Genomic DNA, 24,790 nt, shown 5'->3' on the forward strand with positions numbered 1-24,790 from the left:
GCCCTCTAAAAGGACACAAATGACCAGCTGTCTAAATCCTTCCATTCCCCACCAACCAGTCAGAGCTGAAGAAACTTCTTGGATGAGAAATGAAAAGTCTTCAAAGAGAAAAAAAAAACATGAAAGTCCAGTCGCTTCCTTTGGGTCTGATTCCAACTGTGATTGTAAATTGAGGATTACCTGCACTTTATTCCCTTCAAAACTCTCTGAAGAAAGTGATCTAGAAACTTGGACCAGCGTCCAACCATTTTTTAAAAAAAAACTGAAATTCAGATCCTAAATGCCAAAATTGGCCACATCTGCTGCAAAACTGTCATGAAGATAGAAAAAAAAATGCCCATCGATTTCTCTGGCTTTCAGTAAAGACAGGGAAGCCATCCCACAATTTCTGACCTGGAAGTTTCCGGAAACTTAATGGAATGTTTTTCCATCACCATTTTCCATTCCCAAACCCCGGGCTGTGGACTGGCACCGGGCTGCTGGCATGCCAGAAACTGGGCCGTGCAAACAAGCGAAGGGCCATCCGCGGGATGCAGGCAGCACACGAAACCACGCCCCCTCTGATCCACGGAAAAACATTTCCTCGCAGAATTGATTCCCGGTGCTCAAAAGGTCGGAGGTCACTGTAGGATAGATTGTCCCTGACTTATGAGCAAGTTGCTTAGTGACTGTTCCACGTTCTGATGGAACTACCTGGTTGTGTTGTGGCCTGTCAGCCGCCAGCCTCTCCAGCAACCGAATCAGCTGAGGAGGAGGTGTGGGAGTCAGGATCAGCATCAAGGCACCTGAGAGCTCCAAGGGGGAAGAGGGAATGGATCTGGCAGAGAGAGAGAGAGAGAGAGAGACAGAGGCAGAGGCTAGGCTGTCCGTCAGCCCTCAGATGGAGAGTCAACAGCCCCTAGGTCTGGAGGTGGCTGATGAGGAAGAGGAGAAACAGCTGGGTCCAGTGCCTGACGCGTGGATGCGCAGAAGGCAGAGGAGAGGAGAACAGTGGAAATGCGTGGGCCGATCCTTGGGAAGGAAGAGCCACTGCTGCTAGTGAAGCTCCACCCTCCACCTAGGGGGCTGGGAAGTGGCTCACCAGGCTAATGCAGCCTGTTATTAACACACAGCTGCCTGCAATTACAATTGCTGCAGACTCGAGTCCCACCAGGCCCAAGGTTGACTCAGCCTTCCATCCTTTACAAGGTAGGTAAAATGAGGACCCAGATTGTTGGGGGGGCAATACAAGTTGACTCTGTATATAATATACAAATGGATGAGACTATTGCCTTACACAATGTAAGCCGCCCTGAGTCTTCGGAGAAGGGAGGGATATAAATTCAAATAATAATAATAATAAAAAAATCCTAGCTCTGGGGATAAAAGGCAGGGGGCAGAGATGAACAAATATGGCAGACAACTATTTATCTTCCGGCCGGCCGACCTTGTTAGCCTGCGTTGAGAGGGACACTTTTTGCTGGGGCTGCCGGCGCTCCTAATTAAAGGAATCTTTGAGGGTTTGTCGTTTTTGGGGAGCTGGGTCAGAACAGGTTATTTATGGCCCAGATTCAAAATTCCGATGGCATCCTCTCACTTGCAGCCCTGTAACCACACTTTGGACATTTGGCAACCAGACGTGATTTATACCCATTTGCAGCAGCCTGTGGTCATGTGACTGCATTTTACGATCATTTTGTCCCAAACTGGCTTTTAATTCCAGTTTTTGGCCAAACCGTGTCTATAAGCGACCCCCTCGGTTTGCTTAATGAGCACTACAAAAGCTTGTGGAATTGTGTTGGTTGTGCTTTATGATCTCGATGGGCAGCCTCTATTACGGTCATAAGTTGAGAACAATCTGCAGGTCTGCAAAGAAGAGTTAAAGGAGACGATGCAGTTAGAGTATGTGTGAGTACAATTCAGCCCACAATTTCCAATGCTAAGCAAGGCAGTGGTTAAATGAGCTTTGCCCCATTTTACGACCTTTTGTGCCATAGTTGTTAAGCAAATCACTGCAAATGTTAGGTGAATCATGCGATCGTTAATGAATCCAGCTTCCCCCGTTGACTTTTGGTTGTTGAAAGCCAGCTGGGAGGGTTACAAAGAGCGATCACGTGACTCTGGGAGACGGCAACGGTCATAAATGCACGTCAGTTGCCAAGCCACTGAAATTTTGATCACGTGATCATGGGGATGCTACAATGGTCGCTAACGTGAAACACGGTCACGTCCGTTTTTTTCAGTGCTGTTGTAACTTTGACCGGTCGCTAAACGAACTGCTGTTAAATCGAGGACCAGCGGTAAAGCTAGTTGGAACATCGCAGCAGAATCTCCAGCTGCAAAATGCAGAGAAAAAAGGTTGAGACCAAGCCGCCCCACTCATAAATTTAGGATGGGGATCAAGAGAGTTCCTTGGGCCTTTTCGTCTTACCTACTCTAATTCTGTAATCTGCAATCAGATTGATGCACCAGTTGAGTTCGTGGTTATAGTTCTCCCTGGCTTTCTCCTACGAAGAAAAACAAGTCAGGAAAAAAGAACGGGGCAGGGGTGTCAAACTCAAGGCCCACGGGCCAGATCCAGCCTGTGGGGGGGTGGGTGCTTAGATCTGGCACATGGGGTTGCCCTGGAAACAGCGAAAGACTGGCCCACAGTGCCTCTGCCAGCGAAAACGGAGTTCGGGGGTGGCCTTTTCACTGCAGGAGGCTGTCATAGCTGAAAATGGAGTTGGGTGGGGGGGCACGCGGGGCTCCCCGAGCTCCGTTTTCGCTGGCAGAGTGCTAGCAAAGGAAACTACTAGCACAAGTGGATCCACTCCCAGCCCCTCCCGAGCCACCATAGGTGCCCCCAACACAAGTGACATCAACCTGGCCATGCCCACCGTGGCCACGCCCACATGGACCCCCCCCCACCCCGAGATCAAACACAACCCTGATGCGGCCCTCAATGAAATTGAGTTTGACACCTCCGGAATAAGGCCCTGCGAGCTTCCCAGAGCACAAGCGGCATTTATTCCTGGAGACTTTACTCACTTTTAGCGTCTGTTTCTCTTTGCAATCAAAGTGCTTTAGGTTTCTGAGGGAAGTAGAGAACCTGCATCAAAGAAGGGAAAGAAAACGACATCTTAGCCCCCCTCCAGACCGGGGTCTCTTAGCCTTGACCGTCTTAAGAAGTGTGGACATCAATTCCCAGAATGCTGGCTGGGGAATTCTGGGAGTTGGAAGTTCACACTTCTTAAGATGGTCAAGGTTGAGAGATACTGGCTTAGAACATGGACAGCCTTCCAATTGGGAAATTCTGGAATTTGTAAGCTCAGTTCCTTTTCCTTTGGTACTAGAATTTGGTTTGTGTGTGCGTGCGTGCATGTGACCCCAATGGAAATCAATGCCTTACCTTACCTATTTATTATGTTATTGATATATATTTATTATGTTATTGATATATTGACCTATTTTATTATTTTATTGATTTTAAATTTTCTATTAATAATTTTAAATGGGGTTTTAGTCTATTATATATTTTAAATTTTTAAGCCAATTATAAAATAAGTTTTTTAATTTGCATTTTAAATTGTATATTGTATTGCCTGTTTTTACTTTGCCTGTACACCGCCCTGAGTCCTTCGGGAGAAGGGCGGTATAAAAATCAAATAAATAATAATAATAATAATAATAATAATAATAATAATAATAATAATAATAATAATAATAATGATGATGATGATGTTTTAATAACTTTTAAGGTCATTTCAGCACTAGGGACTTAGCATCCTCATAGCATCAATCAGCTGTTGCTGAAGTTATATCAAGCTTGCCTGCATCACCAACATTTTGACACAATGATGGTTGGTGTTGTTACTTACAATGAAGTAAAGCTAGTACTTCTGGGTATGCTTTTTGTCTGGACTACCTTGTGAGGCTGACATCTACGATAAAACTGAAGATGGCAATGCACAACTGCACTCTAACATGCCAACCAGTCCTCCAAGAGATATTCCCAGATGCCTAACCTAGATAGGTACGTAGGTACCCTGTTTCCCCCAAAATAAGACATTCCCTGATAATAAGCCCAATCGGGCTTTTGAGCGTATGGCAATAAGGCCAAGCACTTATTTCAGGGTTTAAAAAAATATAAGGCAGGGTCTTATTTTCGGGGAAACACACTAGGTAGATACATATGGATGGAGAGATAGGTAGGTACAGAGAGAGAAAGAGGGGAGGGAGGGAGGGGAGACACACACACATAGAGAAATGGATAGAGATAGATATGGCTAGGTGAATATGGAAAGATAGATAATGGATGGATAAATAATGGATAGAAATTAATGGATATAGGTAGATATGGATGGATAGATATGAATGGACAGAAACAGCCAGCCAGATAGATAAAATGGTAGACAATGGATAGATATGAATGGATAGAGAGATATGGATATATATGAGTGAATAGATATGAATGGATAGACATAAATGGACAGTGATGATGGATGGATAGATAGATAAAAGGAAGAATATTTATAGCTCAGGACTGAAATGAGATGTCAGTGTTCTCTAAGCTTGGGTTTTTTTGCAGACATTTAATTACCCAAATTAGGTAACATCATCAGTGCTAATGACTAGATAGAAATCCCGATCTCACATTCAAATTCAAATCTACTACAAAAATTAGTAGGGATGTTTAGGCCTATGCGGATGCAGGATCTGTAGCCAAGAGGACACTATAGGGAACCCCAGTTTTAAACCTATGTATAGGTAAAGGTAAAGGTTCCCCTCGCACATACGTGCTAGTCGTTCCTGACATTAGGGGGCGGTGCTCATCTCTGTTTCAAAGCCGAAGAGCCAGCGCTGTCCGAAGACGTCTCCCCGGTCATGTGGCCGGCATGACTCAACGCCAAAGGCGCACAGAACGCTGTTACCTTCCCACCAAAGGTGGTCCCTATTTTTCTACTTGCATTTTTTACGCACTTTCGACCTGCTCGGTTGGCAGAAGCTGGGAGAAGTAATGGGAGCTCACCCCATTATGTGGCACTAGGGATTCAAACCGCTGAACTGCTGACCTTTCGATCGACAAGCTCAGCGTCTTACCCACTAAGCCACCGCGTCCCTTTTAAACCTATGAATATCCCTATGTTTATGGATATGAAGAGGATTCCCTATAGAGAATTTGCTTCTGGTATAAAATCATACACAATTATTTAAAAAAAGATGGCCACAATTTCTCATGTACTCAAGATATTACCATAAGGTACACAGAAGCCTAGGGACCTGGTGGCTCAGTGGCTAAGACGCTGAGCTTGTCGATCGAAAGGTCGGCAGTTCAGTGGTTCAAATCCCTAGTGCCGCGAAACAACTAGTCGGGAACAACTGGCACGTATGTGCGAGGGGAACCTTTACCTTTATCTTACACAGAAGCCTAGAGTAGGTCAAGAAAACTCATTCCAAGTCAGGAATGTTCCCAGGCTCAATCCTGGATTTACTTCCAGGAAGACTAACCTGACTCTGGAACATTCACTTTTGGAGAAATGAGGGAATGTTCCAGACTGTGGATGAATCTGATTCTCACATGGCTACTGCAAACTATGTCTCCCAATCCATTTCTACACAGGCCAAATGGGCAGATGAGCCCTTTTGGGAGTCATCTATGGGGGAAGAGACTATTTTCTGCAGAAGAAGCCGGGAGCCTTGTTTTGGACAAGGAAATTACAGGCAGTTCTCCACTTACCAAATATTCATTTAGTGACAATTTGAAGTTACGATAGCACTGAAAAATGTGACTTCGAGACCGATTTTCACACTTACAACCATTGCAGCATCTCCACAGTCACGTGATCAAAGTTCAGTTGCTTAGCAACCGACATACTTTTATGACTTTGTTCTAGGGATCACTTGACCCTTTGGTGACCTGCTGATGGGATGGGAAATTTGGAGGCTCAATTGTAGCCATACGTCAAGGACTACCTGTAACTCAGCCATCAGTAGGAGGGGCCAGAAAAGGGTGTCTCAACAAATACTGCACATTAGCAACAAAAATCAGGACACCAAATACAAGCTGGGTGGATACGACCTCGTAGACGACCCTCACTCTGTCAAGGACCTTGGAGTACTCATTTCGAAAGATCTAAGCGCCAGAGCTCACCGTAACAGCATTGCCAGAGTTGTTAACCTAATTCTGTGAAGCTTCTTCTCCGGTAACATTGTACTGCAAACCAGGGCATACAAAACCTTTGCCAGACCAATTCTTGAATACAGCTCATCTGCCTGGAATCCACATTCTATAACGGACATTAATACAATTGAGCAAGTCCAGGGGTATTTCACGAGAAGAGTCCTCCACTCCTCCGCTCGCAACAGAATACCTAATGCCACCAGACTTCAAATTTTGGGCTTAGACAACTTAGAACTTTGCCGTCTTAGGTCGGACCTAAGCGTAGTACATAAAATTATCTGCTACAATGTCCTACCTGTCAATGACTACTTCAGCTTCAACCACAACAATATACGAGCACACAATAGATACAAATTTAAGGTAAACCGCTCTAAACTCGATTGCAGAAAATAAGACTTCAGCAAGAGTGGTCAATGCTTGGAATGCACTACCTTACACTGTTGTTACAGCCTCAAACCCCCAAAACTTTAACCTTAAATTGTCTACCGTGGACCTCACCCCATTCCTAAGAGGCGTAAAGGGGGCGTGCATAAGCGCACTAGAGTGCCTACCATCCCTGTCCTACTATCCCCATTTATTCGTACTCATTTCTTATGTATATAGTTATACCTGTTTATACTTACATGTTATGTTCATACTTATATTTGTTTTCTCATACATGCTTGACAAACTAAATAAAATAATTAAAAAAAAAAGAAGGGAAGGAAGGGAGAGGAGCTCTACACCAGGGAATTAAAATAGCTTTATTTACCCCTTAGTTTTCGTGGCATCCATGCATTTCTCTATAAGGACGACATTGGCTTTCTTAGCTTTCCGATGTACCTTTTTCACCTGCCAGGAGACAAGCAAAACAGCTGAACAGCTGGGAGGGTCACAGGTTTGCAATCAATGTATCTATTCACAGGGACAAGTACACAGACTGGTTGGCCCTGCTACCTCTCTGCAGCTGGCCCTTTGCAGCACATTATGAGCTAATCAGGACAGCACATTATGAACAGGATCAGGGGTGGGCAACTATGGGCCCCTTTATTACTTATGTACTTCAACTCCCACAATTCCTGAGCCAGCATGAAATTCTGGGGGTTGGAGTCCACAGGTGGTAAAGGGGCCATCGCTACCTACCCCTTAGCTAGATCATCCCATGTGAGCACAATTAATTAAAAGGAGACCAACACTTCAAACTGCTATCACTTTTGATTTTTTTTTTTTAATCACAATTTTCTATCCCAAAGGTGGCTCCAGGGCAGTTTTCTCAACTTAAACAACTTTAAGAGGTGTGGATTTCAACTCCCAGAATTCCTCATCTAGCATGAATTCTGGGAGTTGATGTCCACTCATTTTATGACCGTCTGGGGAATTCTGGCCAATTCCCTGCTATGTATACATTTCAAGTATTTTAGCAGAGAGATTTCTGTCAAAACAGGATATGCTCCCAGATATCCTTGGAAGTAAGGTGGGAACACATACATATGGCTCAGGACATATGGCTTAGGACCGGGTTACCTACGGGACCACCTACTGCCACCAGTAGCCTCCCATCGACCTGTGCGCTCCCACAGAGAGGGCCTCCTCCGGGTACTGTCGACCAAACAATGTCGGCTGGCGACCCCCAGGGGGAGGGCCTTCTCTGTGGGGTCTCCTGCCCTCTGGAATGAGCTGCCTCTGGGGCTTCGTCAACTCCCCGACCTCCAGACCTTTTGCCGCGAGCTGAGCAGGGCTAGCTTAAATGTAGTTTTTAATTGGGGTTTTTAATTGTATTCTAATTTTTAGGCCATATATTGAATTAGTTTTTTATGCTGTTTTTAACTTGTGTTATATGTATTTTTGTATTTTATTGGCTGTGAACCGCCCTGAGTCCTTCGGGAGAAGGGCGGTATACAAATTTAATAAATAAAATAAAATAAATACATACATACATACATCTTATGTATTAAAATTAACCATTTAATTGAGAACTTTAATATGGAATTAAATATCTGAATAGTCCCTCCAAGCATTCGAGCCAGGAAGTTAAACCAGCCCAGTTGGCATCTTTGTCTTGACCATTCATGGAGATTCTTGAATGAGAAGCGAAACAACTTCAAAGACAAAAACAAAGACCAGTTGCCTATTGTTTTCACCCCCCCCCCCTTTTTTTTTTTTTGCTGATTAAAATGGAATGATTTTTAGATTCCGGGTGTAATTGTTGTACTGTTATTATTTTGGACGTTTACTTTGTGAATTCAAGGGGCCATGTTGCTCCTCGGAGCACTTCCTAGAGTCACGGCTGCAAGATGGGACAACTCTATAAACCGCTTCAATAAGTAAATAAATAATTAATATTCTTACCACAGCTGGCCAGTAGGGATATCTTGGGAGCTTGCACCAAACCATCATCCCGGCTTCAAAACAAGAAGGCTCTACAATAGACAGAGTTTGGAGAAAGGATTAAAACTGGAATAATACTTTTGCAAGGAATTGGTGGTGTAGGTTTTCCTGCCTGGGCAGGGGGTTGGACTAGAAGACCTCTAAGGTCCCTTCCAACTCTGTTATTATTATTATTATTAAAGGCTCATAAGCCCCATAGCTATAAGCAACTTATATGCAATTCCTAATGAAACTTCTACTGTACCGTTGTGGAGCCTCACATCAGACAATTGTATAGACAGCTTGCCAACTTCCCTGGTTTCCGCTTTATTGTTACTATTTTAGAGCACTGTTTCCTAACCTAAGTAACTTCTGGATGTATGGATTTCATTCCCCAGAATTCTCATCAGCTGCCATGCTGGCTGTGGAATTCTGGGATCTGAAGTCCAGCATCTGGAAATTGCCAAGTAACAAGGACACTGTATTAGGGGAAGATGCCAACGCTAGAGTAGCCCCTTTCTCAATCTTTTGCCCTGGAGGTACATTTGAAATAATGTTCAGTTTTTCCAGGAACTCTTGCATAAGCATTATTAGAAATAGAGCTACCCTGTTTTCCCCAAAATAAGGCATCCCCTGATAATAAGCCCAATCGGGTTTTTGAGCTATGGCAATAAGGCCAAGTGCTTATAATAATTGCTACCAACCTGCCTTCCATTGAGGACCTGTATACTGCACGAATCAAGAAGAGGGCCGTGAAAATATTTACAGACCCCTCGCATCCTGGACATAAACTGTTTCAACTCCTACCCTCAAAACGACGCTATAGAGCACTGCACAACAGAACAACTAGACACAAGAACAGTTTTTTCCCGAAGGCCATCACTCTGCTAAACAAATAATTCCATCAACACTGTCAAACTATTTACTGAATCTGCACTACTATTAATCTTCTCATAGTTCCCATCACCAATCTCTTTCCATTTATGACTGTATGACTATAAATTGTTGCTGGCAATCCTTATGATTTATATTGATATATTGACCATCAATTGTGTTGTAAATGTTGTACCTTGATGAACGTATCTTTTCTTTTATGTACACTAAGAGCATATGCACCAAGACAAATTCCTTGTGTGTCCAATCACACTTGGCCAATAAAAAATTCTATTCTATTCTATTCTATTCTATTCTATTCTATTCTATTCTATTCTATTCTATTCTATTCTATTATTTCAGGGTTCAAAGAAATATAAGACAGAGTCTTATCTTCGGGAAAACACAGTAGTGGCTGTATGTAGTGCCCAAGTAAAAAAAAAAAATCCTAATGACTTTTAGCAATCTCTCATGGAAATGCAAAGCTTCCCGAAGCTCCATTTGGAAAGGCTGTGCTACAGCAACAAGGCAATGCCTCTGAATGAAATACATCTACAAATTTCAATACAGGTAGTCCTCATTTAGCAACTGCGTCCCATAGTGACTGTTCACAGTTACGATGATGATGGAAAAATAACTTTGGGTCCCATCCTCACACTGATGGCCTTCACAAGTCTGTAACACAAAGGAAAACTGCAGTAAAATCATAAGTGTAGCCGTGCTTGCAGTTAATGACCGAATTGCCGGTCCAACTGTGGTCACTAAGCAAGGACTACCTTTATGCATGCTGGGGAATCCTACACGGAGAGCCAAGCATCCATATGAAGAGTTCAGAAAGGCGGGCTTCTGAGAATCGTGTTCATCTCACTCATTCTCAGAAACCAAATAGGGGGAAAAAATGTGCGCACATCATGTACACATGATGCCTTATTGTGGCTTTCCATTTTTAAAATAAATTTGGTGCCTTTGAAACCTGGCAACTGCCTGGACGAGTCCGTGCCTCACCACGGCCAACTCACCACAGCCAACTCAATGTGGCCAACTCACCACGGCCAACCCTACCCCTGCCTAAGCAAGGGGTTGGAATAGAAGACCTCCAAGGTCCCTTCCAACTCTGTTATTCTATTCTATTCTATTCTATCTAACTCGCCACAGGACAAGTTACATTAATATTGAAGAAATGGTGGAATAGAACCATTAAAGGAAGGATGCCAAAGGAGGGATGAAATCAAATGTGAATGACAAGGATTAAAAAAATTTTTTTTAATTATTTGAAATAATTAAATTGAACTGTTGAATTGTCCCCACAGCAAGTCGTCCCGGGCGAGTTGTCCCACAAAAAGTTGGTTGCGGCAAATGGCTGTGGCTAGTCATCCCATTTCATTCACAGGAGGCTTAAACGAGACATAAGGGCAACCGTATCCCAGTGATCAAAGTGACACACGCACGCACACCCTTATACTTAGGTTTCAACATTTTTGTGGCTGAAGAAGTGCACCAGAAGAGACAGGGCCTTCTCGGAGTGGCCCCAAGCCTTGGTCACCCATCCTTGTGGAGGTTCACCCCTCCGTCCTATCCAAGACATTATAATTCCTAGCAGGTCCTATGAGATTTAGTTATATTGCTTATTTTTAAGGGAAACAACGTTGATTTGGACATACAATATTTTGAAGAAAGCCACAGGGGGGAAAAAGATAATAATTACCTTTATGCAAGAAAATGCTGGGTAATTCCTCCTCCTCCTCTTCCTCTTCTTCATCCTTTGGCTCTGGGCTTGGACTCACTTTCCTTATGGGACTCAGCTGCAGTGAAAGATCAGATGCCTGATCTGCTAATGAAGGAATACCGCGCCGATTTCAGTTTTACACATACAGCATTGGAACTCGCACTGACAAATCTCAAAAGTGGGCCGGGAGATACTGCAGGCAGTCCTCGACTTATAACTGTGACGCAGCCTGGAGTTGCGCTCTAAGTCATTGCTGGTTGTTAAGTGGATCACCGTGTGACCGTGCCCAATTTTTAAAATCCTTTTCTATTGGTGATTGTTAAGCGAATCCATTGTCTGAAATTTCCTCTTTTTTTTTTTTTTTTGCCAGAAACTGGGAGTAAACACCAGTTTCTGGTAAAAAAACAAAAACAAAAAAACACCAAACCCATCGTAAATCACATTTTAGTGACACTGAGGCCTTGCAAATAGCTGTAAATTCGGTCAGGATGCCAAATGCACAACAGAGGATCTTGTGACTATAAACCCAAGGGAGAGGGTGGCCATTGGGCCGACAATCCAGGTTGTGAGTAACCCTGGGGAGATCCGTCGTAACTTCAAACAGTCGCAAATCAACCGGTCGTAAATCGAGGACTTATCTGTAACCCAGTTTTGCCTTTTAAACCAGACATTTCCTATCTTTGTCTGGGTTTTGCTCTGGTTGCTCCCACAATATATAGGGAGAGTCTTGGGCAAAGAAAATTGTTTTTCATTGGTTTGAGACAAGCCAGTACAAATATCCCAGGCAAAAGGGATGGGGGGGGAATGATCCCCCTCTGCGCCTCTCCCGATGGAGGTAATTCCTTGACTTATGGCTCCAAGTGAGCCCAAAATTTACATTGCTAAGCATGACAACTACTGTATATACTATAAGATGCACCTAGAAGAGGAAAACAACAGCAAAAAAGTGACCTCCGTGCGTCCCATTTTTGGCCCTCTTCCAGCCTTTTTTCGGCCTGTTTTTGAGGCTTTTTTCGGCCCGTTTTTGAGGCTTTTTCGGCTCATTGTTTTCTGAAAAAACGGGCCGAAAAAAGCCTTGAAAATGGGCCATTAAAAAAGCTTTGAAAATGGGCCAAAAAAAGCCTCAAAAACAAGCTGAAAAAAGCCCTCAAAACAGGCTGAAAAAAAGTCTGAAAAAGGCCCGAAAACGGGGTTTGCGGAAGCCAAATAACGGCTGGCAGGTGGGCAGGGCTTTAGCAATATTCGGACTATTTATTTATTTATTTATTTATTTGATTTGATTTTTATACCGCCCTTCTCCCGAAGGACTCAGGGCGGTGTACAGGCAAGATAAAACCAACAATACAAATATACACGTTAAAATACCTTTAAAAAACTTATTTAAAATTAGCCTGAAGTTAAAAATTACCGTCAATTAAAACCCCATTTAAAATTGCTAAAATTCACTTTTAAAATCCAATTTAAGCCAGCCCCGCGCGAATAAAAAGATGTGTCTTCAGTTCGCGACGGAATGTCCGAAGGTCAGGTATTTGACATAAACCCGGGGGAAGCTCGTTCCAGAGTGTGGGAGCCCCCACAGAGAAGGCCCTTCCCCTGGGGGCCGCCAGCCGACATTGTTTGGCGGACGGCACCCTGAGAAGTCCCTCTCTATAAGACGCACAGACATTTTCACCCCCTTTTGGGAGACAAAAAAGGGCATCTTACAGTCCGAAAAATACGGTAAGTCAGCTTTGCCCCATTTTACAAACCTTTCTTGCCACAGTTGTTTATTTATTTATTTATTATTCAAACTTTTATACCGCCCTATCTCCCAAAGGACTCAGGGCGGTTTACAGCCTTATAAAACATAAAATATAATATAAATACATGTTAAAACAGCATTTAAAAAACTTATTCCATTAGGCCAAATTTAAAACTATAGTTAAAATACAAAACCCCATTAAAATTAAATTTATAAAAAATCAAACCCTAGGCCAGCCCTGCATGGATAAATAGATGTGTCTTAAGCTCGCGGCGGAAGGTTCAGAGGTCGGGAAGTTGACGTAATCCTGGGGGGAGCTCGTTCCAGAGGGTGGGAGCCCCCACAGAGAAGACTCTTCCCCTGGGTGTCGCCAGTCGGCACTGCCTGGCGGACGGCACACTGAGGAGTCCCTCCCTGTGAGAGTGTACGGGTCGGTGGGAGGTAGTCGGTGGCAGCAGGCGGTCCCGTAAGTAACCCGGCCCTATGCCATGGAGCGCTTTGAAGATGGTCACCAAAACCTTGAAGTGCACCCGAGAGGGCACAGGTAGCCAGTGCAGTCTGCGCAGGAGAGGTGTCACATGGGAGCCACGAGGTGCTCCCTCTATTACCCGTGCAGCTGCGTTCTGAACCAACTGAAGCCTCCGGATGCTCTTCAAGGGGAGCCCCATGTAGAGAGCATTGCAATAATCCAAGCGAGATGTAACGAGCGCGTGAGTGACCGTGCATAGGTCATAGTTGTTAAATGAATCACTGTGGTAGTTACATGAATCGGCCTTTGCTTTGTCAAAAGGTGGCAAAAAGTGAGATCACACGACCCTGGAAACATATATGGTAAAAAAACGATAATATTTTTGCTTTTTTCCCCCCCCATAAAAGAATCCATTTCCAGTTCATGAGTACTGGCCACATACTTATTTGGTAAATAAAAATCAATTCATGGTTTTCCTTTGATGACGATGGTATCCGTTCAGTCGTGTTCGAATCCTGGCGATTCTATGGGGCCAGGTCTCTCCACATCTTCCGATCTTGCATTATTTCTTTGAGATTTTCTACGCTCTGGCTGGTGTCAGCTTTGAAGGTGCCTAGCCACCCTGTTCTTCTGCGTTTCCTTTTACCGCAAACTCATCCAAGAACAACAGCTTTCTCCATTGAATTCCCCAGCACGACATGTCCAAAAAAATAAGTGAGGCGCAGTTTTGTGATTTTGTGTCTGGTGTTATGCGTTCCAGTAGCTGTTAGTCACCTTTGCTGTCCAAAGAGATTTTCATTTACAACCCTGATGCTCTAATTTTTACAAAGCAAATATTTTTGCATGGGTTATTTCAAACCAAATGCTGCGCCAAAGGTGCTTTTTCCCAAGAGGCAACTGGACCTTTTGGTGTTTCTTTGAAAACGTGTTTTGGTGTTTCTTTGAAAACGTTTCGCTTCTCATCCAAGAAGCTTCTTCAGCTCTGACTGAAAGGCTGCTTCATGAGGCAGTCCTCGATTAACGACCACCAATTCAGCAACCATACAAAATCACAACAATGCTGAACAAGTGGTGGTTATGACTGGTCCTCAATGTTCTGATCATCCCAGCATCCCTACTGTCATGTGATCGTGATCTGGGCACTGTACGTTCTCAACTTACGGTTGCTTAGTGACTGTCCAAAGTTATAACAGACCCCTCAAAAGGTACTTATGACCTGTTTCCAAAGTTTTGATGGTCGCTCATTTTGAACGTTTGGCAACCATGGCTTGGGGCCTGGGTACTTACGGGACCGCCTGCTGCTACCTCATGCCTCCCACCGACCCGTGCGCTCTCACAGAGAGGGACTTCTCAGGGTGCCGTCCGCCAAACAATGTCGGCTGGCGGCCCCCAGGGGAAGATCCTTCTCTGTGGGGGCTCCTACTCTTTGGAATGAACTTCCCCCTGGTTTACGCCAAATATCGGACCTTCGGACCTTTCGCCGCGAACTGAAAACATATTTGTTTGTTCGCGCGGGGCTCTCTTAAATCGTCAAGATTTTAAATTTAAAGTTTTAAAGTTTTAAATTGGGGTTTTTTAGATTTTATATATTTTAAATTTCTTGGCCAAACTGTATAATAAGTTTTTTAATTTATTTTTAATTGTACATTGTTTATTTTTATTATGGCTGTACACCGCCCTGAGTCCTTCGGGAGAAGGGCGGTCTAGAAATCTAATAAAATAAATAAATAAATAAATAAATAAAACTGGCCCACATTTATAACTGTTTATGGCAGGGATGTCAACCATGTGGCCCGTGGGTTGGAGTGGTCCCACCCTAGGCTGCAGAGTTGGTCTGCGGGCCATCCCGGAGACAGCGAAGGACTGGCCCCTGCCGCTCTGGGCCCAGCCATGCCCACCCAATCAGCAATGATGACCAGGCCACACCCACCCTGGCCCCCCAAGGGCAAACAAAATCCCGATGCGGCACGCCACAGTATTGAGTTTGACACCCCTGATTTATGGCATCCCACAGTCAAATCTCATTCGTTTACATTTTTGCCAATAACCGGCGTTTACTTCCGGTTTTTTTGGTAAAACTGCACCATAGCAAACAATGAGTTTCCTTAAAGACCCCCGTAAATAAGGTAATAAAATCAGGACCATCGTGTGGATGATCTGCTTAATGATCATCATGACTTACAGTACGTCCGTAGTCGGCAGGCTCCATTATAGTTGTAAGTTGAGGCCCACCTGCACAAACATCCAGGCTCAAATACCCACTCAGGCATGAAGTCAGATCAGTGGAACAACAGAGGTTTTAAAGAAGAGATTGGACAACCATTTATCTGAAATGGCATAGGGTCTCCTGCTTGAGCAAGCGGTTGGATTAGAAGACCGTTAAGGTCCCTTCCAACTCTGTTGTCATTCTGTTACATAAACCCACACCTGTAAGAAAATGTCCAGGCTGAGCCAGAGGGAGGGGTTAAACATCATGAGTCTCTTTGCACCTGCAAGTCCAGCCCACCGTGCATTCCTTATTTACCAACAAATTGCTTGAACTGTTAGTAGTTCAGATTCTTGTAGAGGGCTTAAGCTTACAATAAATCTGTATACCTATTTGCACTGCCTGGATTGCCCGATTTCCCTGGCGCTTGAGCACGCCAGTTCACTGCGCTTGAAGACAGCACACCTCCACTTCTAGGTCTCCCAAAAACTCACAACTTTCCCCCAACATGTCTTTGGCAGATGGACATCATCTTACCTTCGTTATCCTCAAAATCTGGAAGCCAGCCTCCTCGAACTGCAGCTCTACATGGGTCAAGGTCTCTTTCCAGCTCCCAAGGAGCACAGTCCAGAGGTGGTTCTCTGGGCTCTGTGGGCTGTCCCACACTCACGCATTGTGACCTTTCCAGGGAGGGTTCCTGAGTGGCCAGGATTTGCTTTGAACAAGCGGCTTCCAAGCGCGGGGAGCACCTGCTGCCCCTGGAGGGCTCCTGCCATTTCTTCCGTTTCCGTGCCTCTCGCTTGGCCGGGGGAGCACCTGCTGGTTGGGATGAAAACCCTTTGAGGGCGGGTCCCAGCAAATTCCTCCGCAGTTTGGAGGCCGCCTTGCCTCGTCGCTTTGCTGACGGGAACCTGGGGCAGCGCTTGCGAAAAGTAGAGTCCGGGGTACTGGTTCTCACCGGCCGGTTTGTAAGCGCCTTCCTTCCAGATGGACCACCAAGTTGCCGAAGCTCCTTGGAGGCCAGGGGAGACCTCTGGGTGAGTTGGGGTGGTGCTGCAAGACTACGTGAGATGTTTGGCTTTGGGGCTTTTGAAACTCTGCCAGTCTCCCAGGCTGGCTTCCTGACACCTGGAAGGCCTCCCGATGTAGATGAGGGAGGTTTGCAGGTAGGCAGGTTATTGGTTCTCGACTCCAAAGGTCTCAGTGTTGTGGCTGGAGGATCTGAAAGGGTCCTGCCTGCCTCCATCCTCTTTGTCCCACGGGGGCTTCTTCGGGGAGAAAGGGGCTCCTGGGGCGCGGAGGATTGTTCTTGCTGTCCTTTCCCGGTTGACGCCTCTTCACTCCTTCGCCTAAACGGGTCAGGACTTTTAGGGGTTGCCTGTTCCTTCATGATCTCCAGCAATTCTCGCAAGGCTCGGCGATAAGTTAACTCTTCTACCACCTTCTGGGCTTCATTGCTTGGAGCTGGGAAGAGAGTCAACAGTGATCAGCGGTGTGTGCGTGTGTGTGTATTTATTATTTATTCAACTTATTGTATTTTTTGGAGGGTGAAAATCTGGATGCGTCTTATACTCCGAATATAGCCCTGCCTAGCTTCTCAAACGGAGGTTTCAGAGACTGGGAAAAGCATCAGAAACGAAACTTCAGAAACGAAGCCCCCAAACAGAGCTTCAGAAAAGAAGCCCCCAAACAGAGCTTCAGAAAAGAAGCCCCCAAACAGAGCTTCAGAGGCTTTTTTTCTGAAGCTCTGTTTCGGAGGCTTTCAGAGGCAGAAAAAAAAGCAAAAAAAAAAAAGCAGCAAGGCACAGAGCTCACAACCAAGGAACCTGTTGCTAAAATTCACCTCTGGGAACAGCTGATTGGAGGTATTCTGGGAGGCCGATCCACCTGCTAATCAGCTTTTTTCTTATTTTCCTCCCCAAAAACTAAGGTGCGTCTTATACTCCGGTCTTATACTCCGAAAAATACGGTATATGCCACCCAGCTCACCTGGCGGTGACGCTAGCTGGCTTACAACCAGTAAAAACCAACACAAAACACTAAAGCAATAAATGGTAACATTAGTTTAAAATTGACAAAAGATGGGGAGGAAGGAGCAAGATGCACACTGGGAGAGGCAGGGTCTTATCTTACTTAGTCTGCTAACCACCTCCAGAAAGATGCACTTCGGTGGTGGTATTCAGCCGGTTCTCTCCGGTTCGGGTGAACCGGTAGGATGGTGGTGGGAGGCTCCGCCCACCCACCCAGACACAACTCACATCCCGTTTTTGATGATCTGCGCATGCGCGGAAAGCCCTGCGCATGTGCGAAGGTGGTGCATGTGAACGAAGCGAGCACACGCACTCACGTTTGCGAACTTGGTAGCAAAAGTAAGTGAACTCCTTTTGGTACTTCAGGGCAGTTGGGAGAGACAGGTCTTCAGACCCTTTTATAAGGATAGGAGTGCGGGGCAGGCCAATCCCTTCAAGGTGAGACTGTTCCTCACCTAACCTGATCCTTCCAATGTGGGGTTTTTAAGGTAATAAACACCATGTTGAATTACACCCGGAAGCAAACCGGCAGCCAGAACGGCTTGAGAAACATCGGTGTAACATGGGCCACCTTATAGGCCCCAAGAACTGTCTGCATGCCAATTGTAGCTTCTGAATACTCTTCAAGGGTAGCCCCATGTAGAGCATGGTGCAACAGTCCAGGAGAGGGATAAACAGAGTTTGAATGACTTGAGCATTGGAACTCCTGATCCAGGAGTTCAGGCTGGGACGGAGGAAAGAGTTGGTCAAAAGAAGGTAAGAGCTTCTATATAGAATAGAATAGAATAGAATAGAATAGAATTTTTATTGGCCAAGTGTGATTGGACACACAAGGAATTTGTCTTGGTGCATATACTCTCAGTGTACATAAAAGAAAAGATACGTTCATCAAGGTACAACATTTACAACATTTACAACCTATATAGAATATATACGTATATATATACATATATGTATATATATATATACGTATATAGAATAGTATATTTGGGGTAATTGACTTCTCCTTGATGGCCTTAGATAAAGAAGTAATTAAATAGTATTCAAAAAATGCACACAGATATACACACACACACACAAAAGCACCAATTTTTCTAAAATCCGATGGTTTGGAACAGTCACAATTAATTGCCTTGTCATCCATTTTGGACAAAGAAAATGCTTTAAATGATGCGACTGGCTTAACTTGGGAGATATTGTGCACTCAGTTTTAAATCACAGCCAAAAAGTGAATCACACTTTTTTTTTTTTTTGGTTTCCCAGTGCAAATAAAGGTTGTATTTAGGCTATGCTGTAGTCTATTAAGTGTACAATAGCATGTCTATGTTATTAACCCTCTCATTCGTGTAACTTTTGCTCTGGGCAAAACGGTGCATTGTAGGTCAACACTTTTTTGAACCAAGATAGCTCAAATGGGCTAACTTACAGAATGAATCCGAAATCTGGAACCCACAGACTTCCACGGAATTGAAATACTGCCAATTTTATGAAACATTTTAATGACATAAAAATGGTCATAACACATTTTATGACATAATATAAAATGTCATAAAACCTTTCCTGGGGTCAACTGCAGGATAACTTACAGCTTCCTGATCCCATCTCCTTGCAAGGCTTTTTCTTAAGTTCCCAAATGGGAAACAGAGAGCAACTGCGGAAGGGGGGAGGGAAAAGGCTTTATATTTAACCTGTGGAACTCCCTGCCTTTGGAGGGTAAGTTAGCACTCACTCGCGTTTTTTCCCCACCCACTGGTTAAACCTCTGTTTTTGGAAAGTGTTAAAAACCTTCAGCAGTTTACAAAGACGTATTTGAAGAAATATATTCCCTGTGTATCATCCCAACCTTACTGAAGAATCTTTTCTGTCACCATTTTGAATCTTGTAGCATCTATGTGACTAGCTACTATCTATGGATCTATGTCTTTCTGTCTCCATCCATCTCCTCTCTCTTTCTGTATCTATCTATGTATCTCTCGCTATCTATCCATTCACGTCTTTCTTCTGTCTGTCTCCATCCATCTCTCTCTCTTTATCACTCTCTCTCTCTCTCTTTCCCTCCCTCCCTCTCCCTCCCTCTCTCTCTCAGGGGTCTCCAACCTTGGCAACTTTAAGACTTGTGGACTTCAATTCCCAGAGTTCCTCAGAAGATGTGACTTAATAAAATGAGCAAGGAAATATTAGGAAATGAATAAAAACTATGAAAAAAGAATATTTTGGCAAAAATTGTAACTAAGTAAAATATATTTGAATGTATTGAATTGTATAAGATATGATATGGCCAATACTCTGTTCATAAATCATGTATGTGTGTAGGGGAGGAAACTAAAAATTCAATAAAAACTTGTTCTTAAAAAAAAAAAAAAGGAATTCTGGGAGTTGAAGCCTACAAGTCTTAAAAGTTGCCAAGGTTGGAGACCCCTGGCTCAGAAAGTACACTACGAAGCAGTATATAAAGTGCTGTTGCTATTAAGAATGATTTAATACAAACTAAAAAATGAAGAAGACGGGTGGCTCTGGGAGTTGAAGTCCACAAGTCTTAAAAGTTGCCAAGGTTGGAGACCCCTGATCTCCCTCTCTCTCATCTGTCAAACTACCATCTCCCTCACCGAGGCAATCTTAGGTGGTTACAAATAAAATATTAAAAACCTAAAAAAAATTAAAAAGGGGTAAGAGATGTGAAAATGTAATTAAAATATGTGAGAGGGGGGCTTTCAGGGCGGTAACCAGCCCCACTGTGGCCATATTTCCACAGCCTTCTGGAAGGCCAGGAGAATGGAGGACCACCTCACCTCTTGGGGGGTGAGGGGAAGTGAATGTCTGACAGGGTGGTGGTGGGAGGAGCAGGGGTGAAATCCAGCAGGTTGGGTGTTCTCCTGGATGCACGGCTGTCGTTTGAAGACCATTTGGCGGCCGTCTCCAGGAGAGCCTTTCACCAGGTTCGCCTGGTTCGCCAGTTGTGCCCCTTCCTTGATCGGGATGCCCTATGCATAGTCACTCATGCTCTCGTTACCTCTTGCCTGGATTATTGCAATGCTCTCTACATGGGGCTCCCCTTGAGATGCACCCGGAGGCTTCAGTTGGTCCAGAATGCAGCTGCGTGGGTGATAGAGGGAGTCTCACGTAGCTCCCATGTAACACCTCTCCTGCGCAGATTGCACTGGCTTCCTGTTGCCTTTCGGGTGCATTTCAAGGTTTTGGTTACCACCTTTAAAGCGCTCCATGGCTTGGGGCCTGGGTACTTACGGGACCGCCTGCTGTTACCTTATGCCTCCCACCGACCCGTACGCTCACACAGAGAGGGACTTCTCAGGGTGCCGTCCGCCAGGCAGTGTCGGCTGGTGGCCCCCAGGGGAAGATCCTTCTCTGTGGGGGCTCCTACTCTTTGGAATGAACTTCCCCCTGGTTTACGCCAAATACCTGACCTTCGGACCTTTCGCCGCGAACTGAAAACATATCTGTTTGTTCGCGCGGGGCTTTCTTAAATTGTCTAGATTTCGAATTTTAAATTTTATTTAAGTTTTAAACTGGGGTTTTTAGTTTTTTAACTATTTTAATTTTCGGCCAAATTGTATAATAAGTTTTTTAATTTACTTTTAATTGTACATTGGTTCTTTTTACCTTGGCTGTACACCGCCCTGAGTCCTTTGGGAGAAGGGCGGTATAAAAATCTAATAAAATAAATAAAATAATAAATAAATAATAATAATAGGTTCTGGAGAACCGGTAGCGGAAATTTTGAGCAGTTTGGATAACTGGCAAATACCACCTCTGGCTGGCCCCAGCTTGAGGAGGAAATGGGGATTTTGCAGTATCCTTCCCCTGGAAGGGGGGGGACTGGAGATTTTGCAGTATCCTTCCCCTGTCATGCCCACCAAGCCACGCCATACCCACCAAGTCACGCCCACAGAGCTGGTAGTAAACAAATTTGGATTTCACCATTGGGGAGGACGGACAAATTTTGCACTGGTTTCTACCCTGTCTCAGTTTTGGAAGGCAATTTTCTTTTTGCTTCTTAACTGCCACATATTTTAGCTGGGGAAGTTGGGAGGGGGCTGTTGTTGGAGTGGTAGAAAGTTAGAAAGTTCAAGGACATCCTGCGTCTGATGTAGGCTGCCTGAAGATTGTATCCAATTGAGTGTGAAGAGTTGATTGGACAATGTGATGAATTTGTGGGTGTTGGGCAGGGCTGTGAACTGTCAACTGGCTGTGAAAAACCTGGAAGCTTTCAGTTTCGGGTTTTCCCAGCTGTGCCAACATGACATCTCTAATAAATTGGAACTTTGAGGAACCTCAAGCCTCAGAGCTTTATTTCGTTGGGGGTGTTCTTGGAACCCTGACACCCTGGCTGGGGAATTCTGGGAGTTGAAGGTGAGATTCAAGTAGTTTAACAACCGGTTCTCTGACCTAATGATTTCTTCCAACAACCAGTTTGCCAAACTGTTCAGAAAGTTAACAACCGGTTCTCCCAAAGTGGTGCGAACTGGCTGAATCCCACCACTGAGTTGAAGTACACGCACATCAAACTTGAGACGGCTGAAAACAACCGGGTGTATGGAAGAGATGTGGGGGGGGGGAAATTTCTGGGTATTGAACCCTCAGAACAACTTGCTTTTTAATGTTGTGGTTTTCTTTTCCTGCTTTTTATCTTGTGAAGCTGCTGAGAGTCCCTTTTGGAGTTGGGTGGCCTAGAAACTAAATAAATTAAGGGGGGTGGAATGCAGACAGGCTTATAAAAGGAAGCACAGGACCTCTAATTAACTGGAAGAATTCACTAGCTGAAGATATGGCCCTGCCAGGAATCTGGATAGTATCAAAAATGTATAAAGGGACCTCTGCTCAATGCTGGAAATGTGGGAAAAAACCATGAAGGGACATTTTATCACGTACGGAGGACTTGAGACAAACCCAAGAAACTTTGGATATAAATATACCAACAATACAAAGAATTTGAAGAATTTTAAAGATTCATATTGTAACCAAAAAAACCCACCCTGGAGGTTTTTTATTGGGACTTATGGATACTTAATTATAAAAGACTCACAGAAGATTAATTTGGTGTATGACAATGACACCAAGGTTATTAAATGCACAAAGATGGAAGAGTAGTGAAATTCCCACAACGCAGGAACAGATTGTTAAAATGACAGAAATTTGTCAGGGAGAAAACAATAACCATGTTTTTTTTTAAAGACTAGAAATATTTTATGGTCTTTTTGTTAAAGGAAGCCAAAATATTAATACGGATTTATTAATTGAAACACATAAGAATTAAATAAAGAGTTGAAGGGATGTCTAGAAGAGGGAAGGGATATGATAGATTTGTTAATAATTGTGGAAGACAAAAAAGGAAGTCATTATATTTCATAACTTTGGTTGTATTTTCTTGCACTTCTTTCTTTCCTCTTTTTTGTTTTCCCTCTCTTTCTTTAGATTTATATTTTACTTTATGTAAAATTCTCAATAAATTCAAATGAATAAAAGAATTTGGATGGCTACCCAAGAGGTAGAATGAATTTATGAGGGAGGGCAGATCTCTCAGGAGCTTAGAGTCACCTTGACTCACCGGATGGGCAACAAACAAATTTGATAATAATATTAATAGTAATAATAATAGTAGTAAGGTAAAGGCAAAGGTTCCCCTCGCACATATGTGCTAGTTGTTCCTGACTCTAGGGGGCGGTGCTCATCTCCGTTTCAAAGCCAAAGAGCCAACGCTGTCCGAAGACATCTCCGTGGTCATGTGGCCGGCATGACTCAATGCCAAAGGCGCACGGAACGCTATTCCCTTCCTACCAAAAGCGATCCCTATTTTTCTACTTGCATTTTTTATGTGCTTTCGAACTGCTAGGTTGGCAGAAGCTGGGACAAGTAACAGGAGCTCACCTGGTTACATGGCAGCACTAGGGATTCGAACCGCAGAACTGCCGACCTTTTGATCGACAAGCTCAGCGTCTTAGCTTAACTTAGCGTCTTAGCTTAACTTATATAATAATAATAGTAGTAGTAGTAGTAGTAGTAGTAGTAGTAGTAATAATAATAATAATAATGTCCATCTATGGTTCAAATGCCAAATGCAGTGTGAACATCTGGCTGATTGTGCAATGAGTCAAAATAATAATAACAATTCTTACTGGTCAAATGCAAAAGGCAGCTTTAGTTGGAATAGCTTACATCCTGCAACGATAATTATAACACCATCAAAGATCAACATCTGTCTATCTCATGTCCTTGGGAAGGACTTGATAGGTGAATAAAAATGCCAAAATCCAGACTGAACATCAAACCATGATAATATTATTCAGAATTAACCCCAAGCTTGCAATCTCCAGTCTCCTCATACATTTTTTGGTTGTGGGAATAGGTAGAGAGAGTATTAAGAACGCTGCCTTGAATTGTATAGGTCATCCTCAACTTACGACCACAACTGAGCCCCAAATTTCTGTCGCTTAGTAAGACAATTGAATTTTGCCTCATTTCATGATCTTCCTTACCACCGTTAACTGAATCACTGGCTTCCCCATTGACTTTGCTTGTCAGAAGTTTGGAAAAGATGATCATATGACCCTGGGACACTGCAGCTGTCATAAATATGACTCGGTTGACAAGCAGCTGAATTCTGATCACATGACCATGGGGATGCTGCAACGGTTGTAAGTGTGAAAAACAGTCAAAAATCACTTTTTTCAATAGTGCTATAATTCAGTCACTAAATGAACTGTTCTAAGTTGAGGACTACCTGTACCAATACCCAACACTGGGGGGAAAAATTATTTTTTTTAAAAAAAAAAATTAAGATGCACCTTAGCCTCAACCACCAAGGCTATTTTTTTGCTTCCTAAATTATTTTTTCTTATAGGTAGGCCTCAACTTATGACCAATGGCTTAGCAATCATTTGAAGTCCAGATGGACCTCCCTGAGGTTATGGCCTGGTTATGAAATTCTAACTGCCATCTTCGCCTGCGAGCATGTGACCAAACTTTTGAGTGCTTGACAATCCTTGAGTGGCTCAGACTGCTAAGACAGTCTGTTATTAACACAGCTGCTTGCAATTACTGCAAGTTCAAGTCCCACCAGGCCCAAGGTTGACTCAGCCTTCCATCCTTTATAAGGTAGGTAAAATGAGGACCCAGATTGTTGGGGGCAATAAGTTGACTTTGTATATAATATACAAATGGATGGAGACTATTGCTTGACATAGTGTAAGCCGCCCTGAATCTTCGGAGAAGGGCGGGATATAAATGCAAATTAAAAAAAAA

The 24,790-nt window shown here is 43.8% G+C and overlaps 1 protein-coding gene across 5 annotated transcripts in view; it reads right to left on the reverse strand.

The window, feature by feature from the left end:
• The window catches only part of PWWP3A (PWWP domain containing 3A, DNA repair factor), a 52,087-nt gene that overhangs the window by 13,483 nt on the left and 13,814 nt on the right, over positions 1–24,790 (reverse strand). For 3 of the 5 annotated variants that reach the window (XM_058163515.1, XM_058163514.1, XM_058163517.1), the window contains exons 5-10: positions 16,041–16,967; positions 11,067–11,192; positions 8,471–8,541; positions 6,894–6,973; positions 3,010–3,070; positions 2,411–2,486 (exon numbers count right to left, since the gene is read on the reverse strand). In XM_058163515.1, coding sequence (XP_058019498.1) covers positions 2,411–2,486; positions 3,010–3,070; positions 6,894–6,973; positions 8,471–8,541; positions 11,067–11,192; positions 16,041–16,967 — 1,341 coding nt within the window. The remainder of the gene's footprint in view (positions 1–2,410; positions 2,487–3,009; positions 3,071–6,893; positions 6,974–8,470; positions 8,542–11,066; positions 11,193–16,040; positions 16,968–24,790) is intronic. The other 2 variants (XM_058163516.1, XM_058163518.1) reach the window with 2 other exon arrangements.

Source organism: Ahaetulla prasina, chromosome 1 (assembly GCF_028640845.1).
Source record: "Ahaetulla prasina isolate Xishuangbanna chromosome 1, ASM2864084v1, whole genome shotgun sequence".
NCBI classification, from domain to species: Eukaryota; Metazoa; Chordata; class Lepidosauria; order Squamata; family Colubridae; genus Ahaetulla; species Ahaetulla prasina.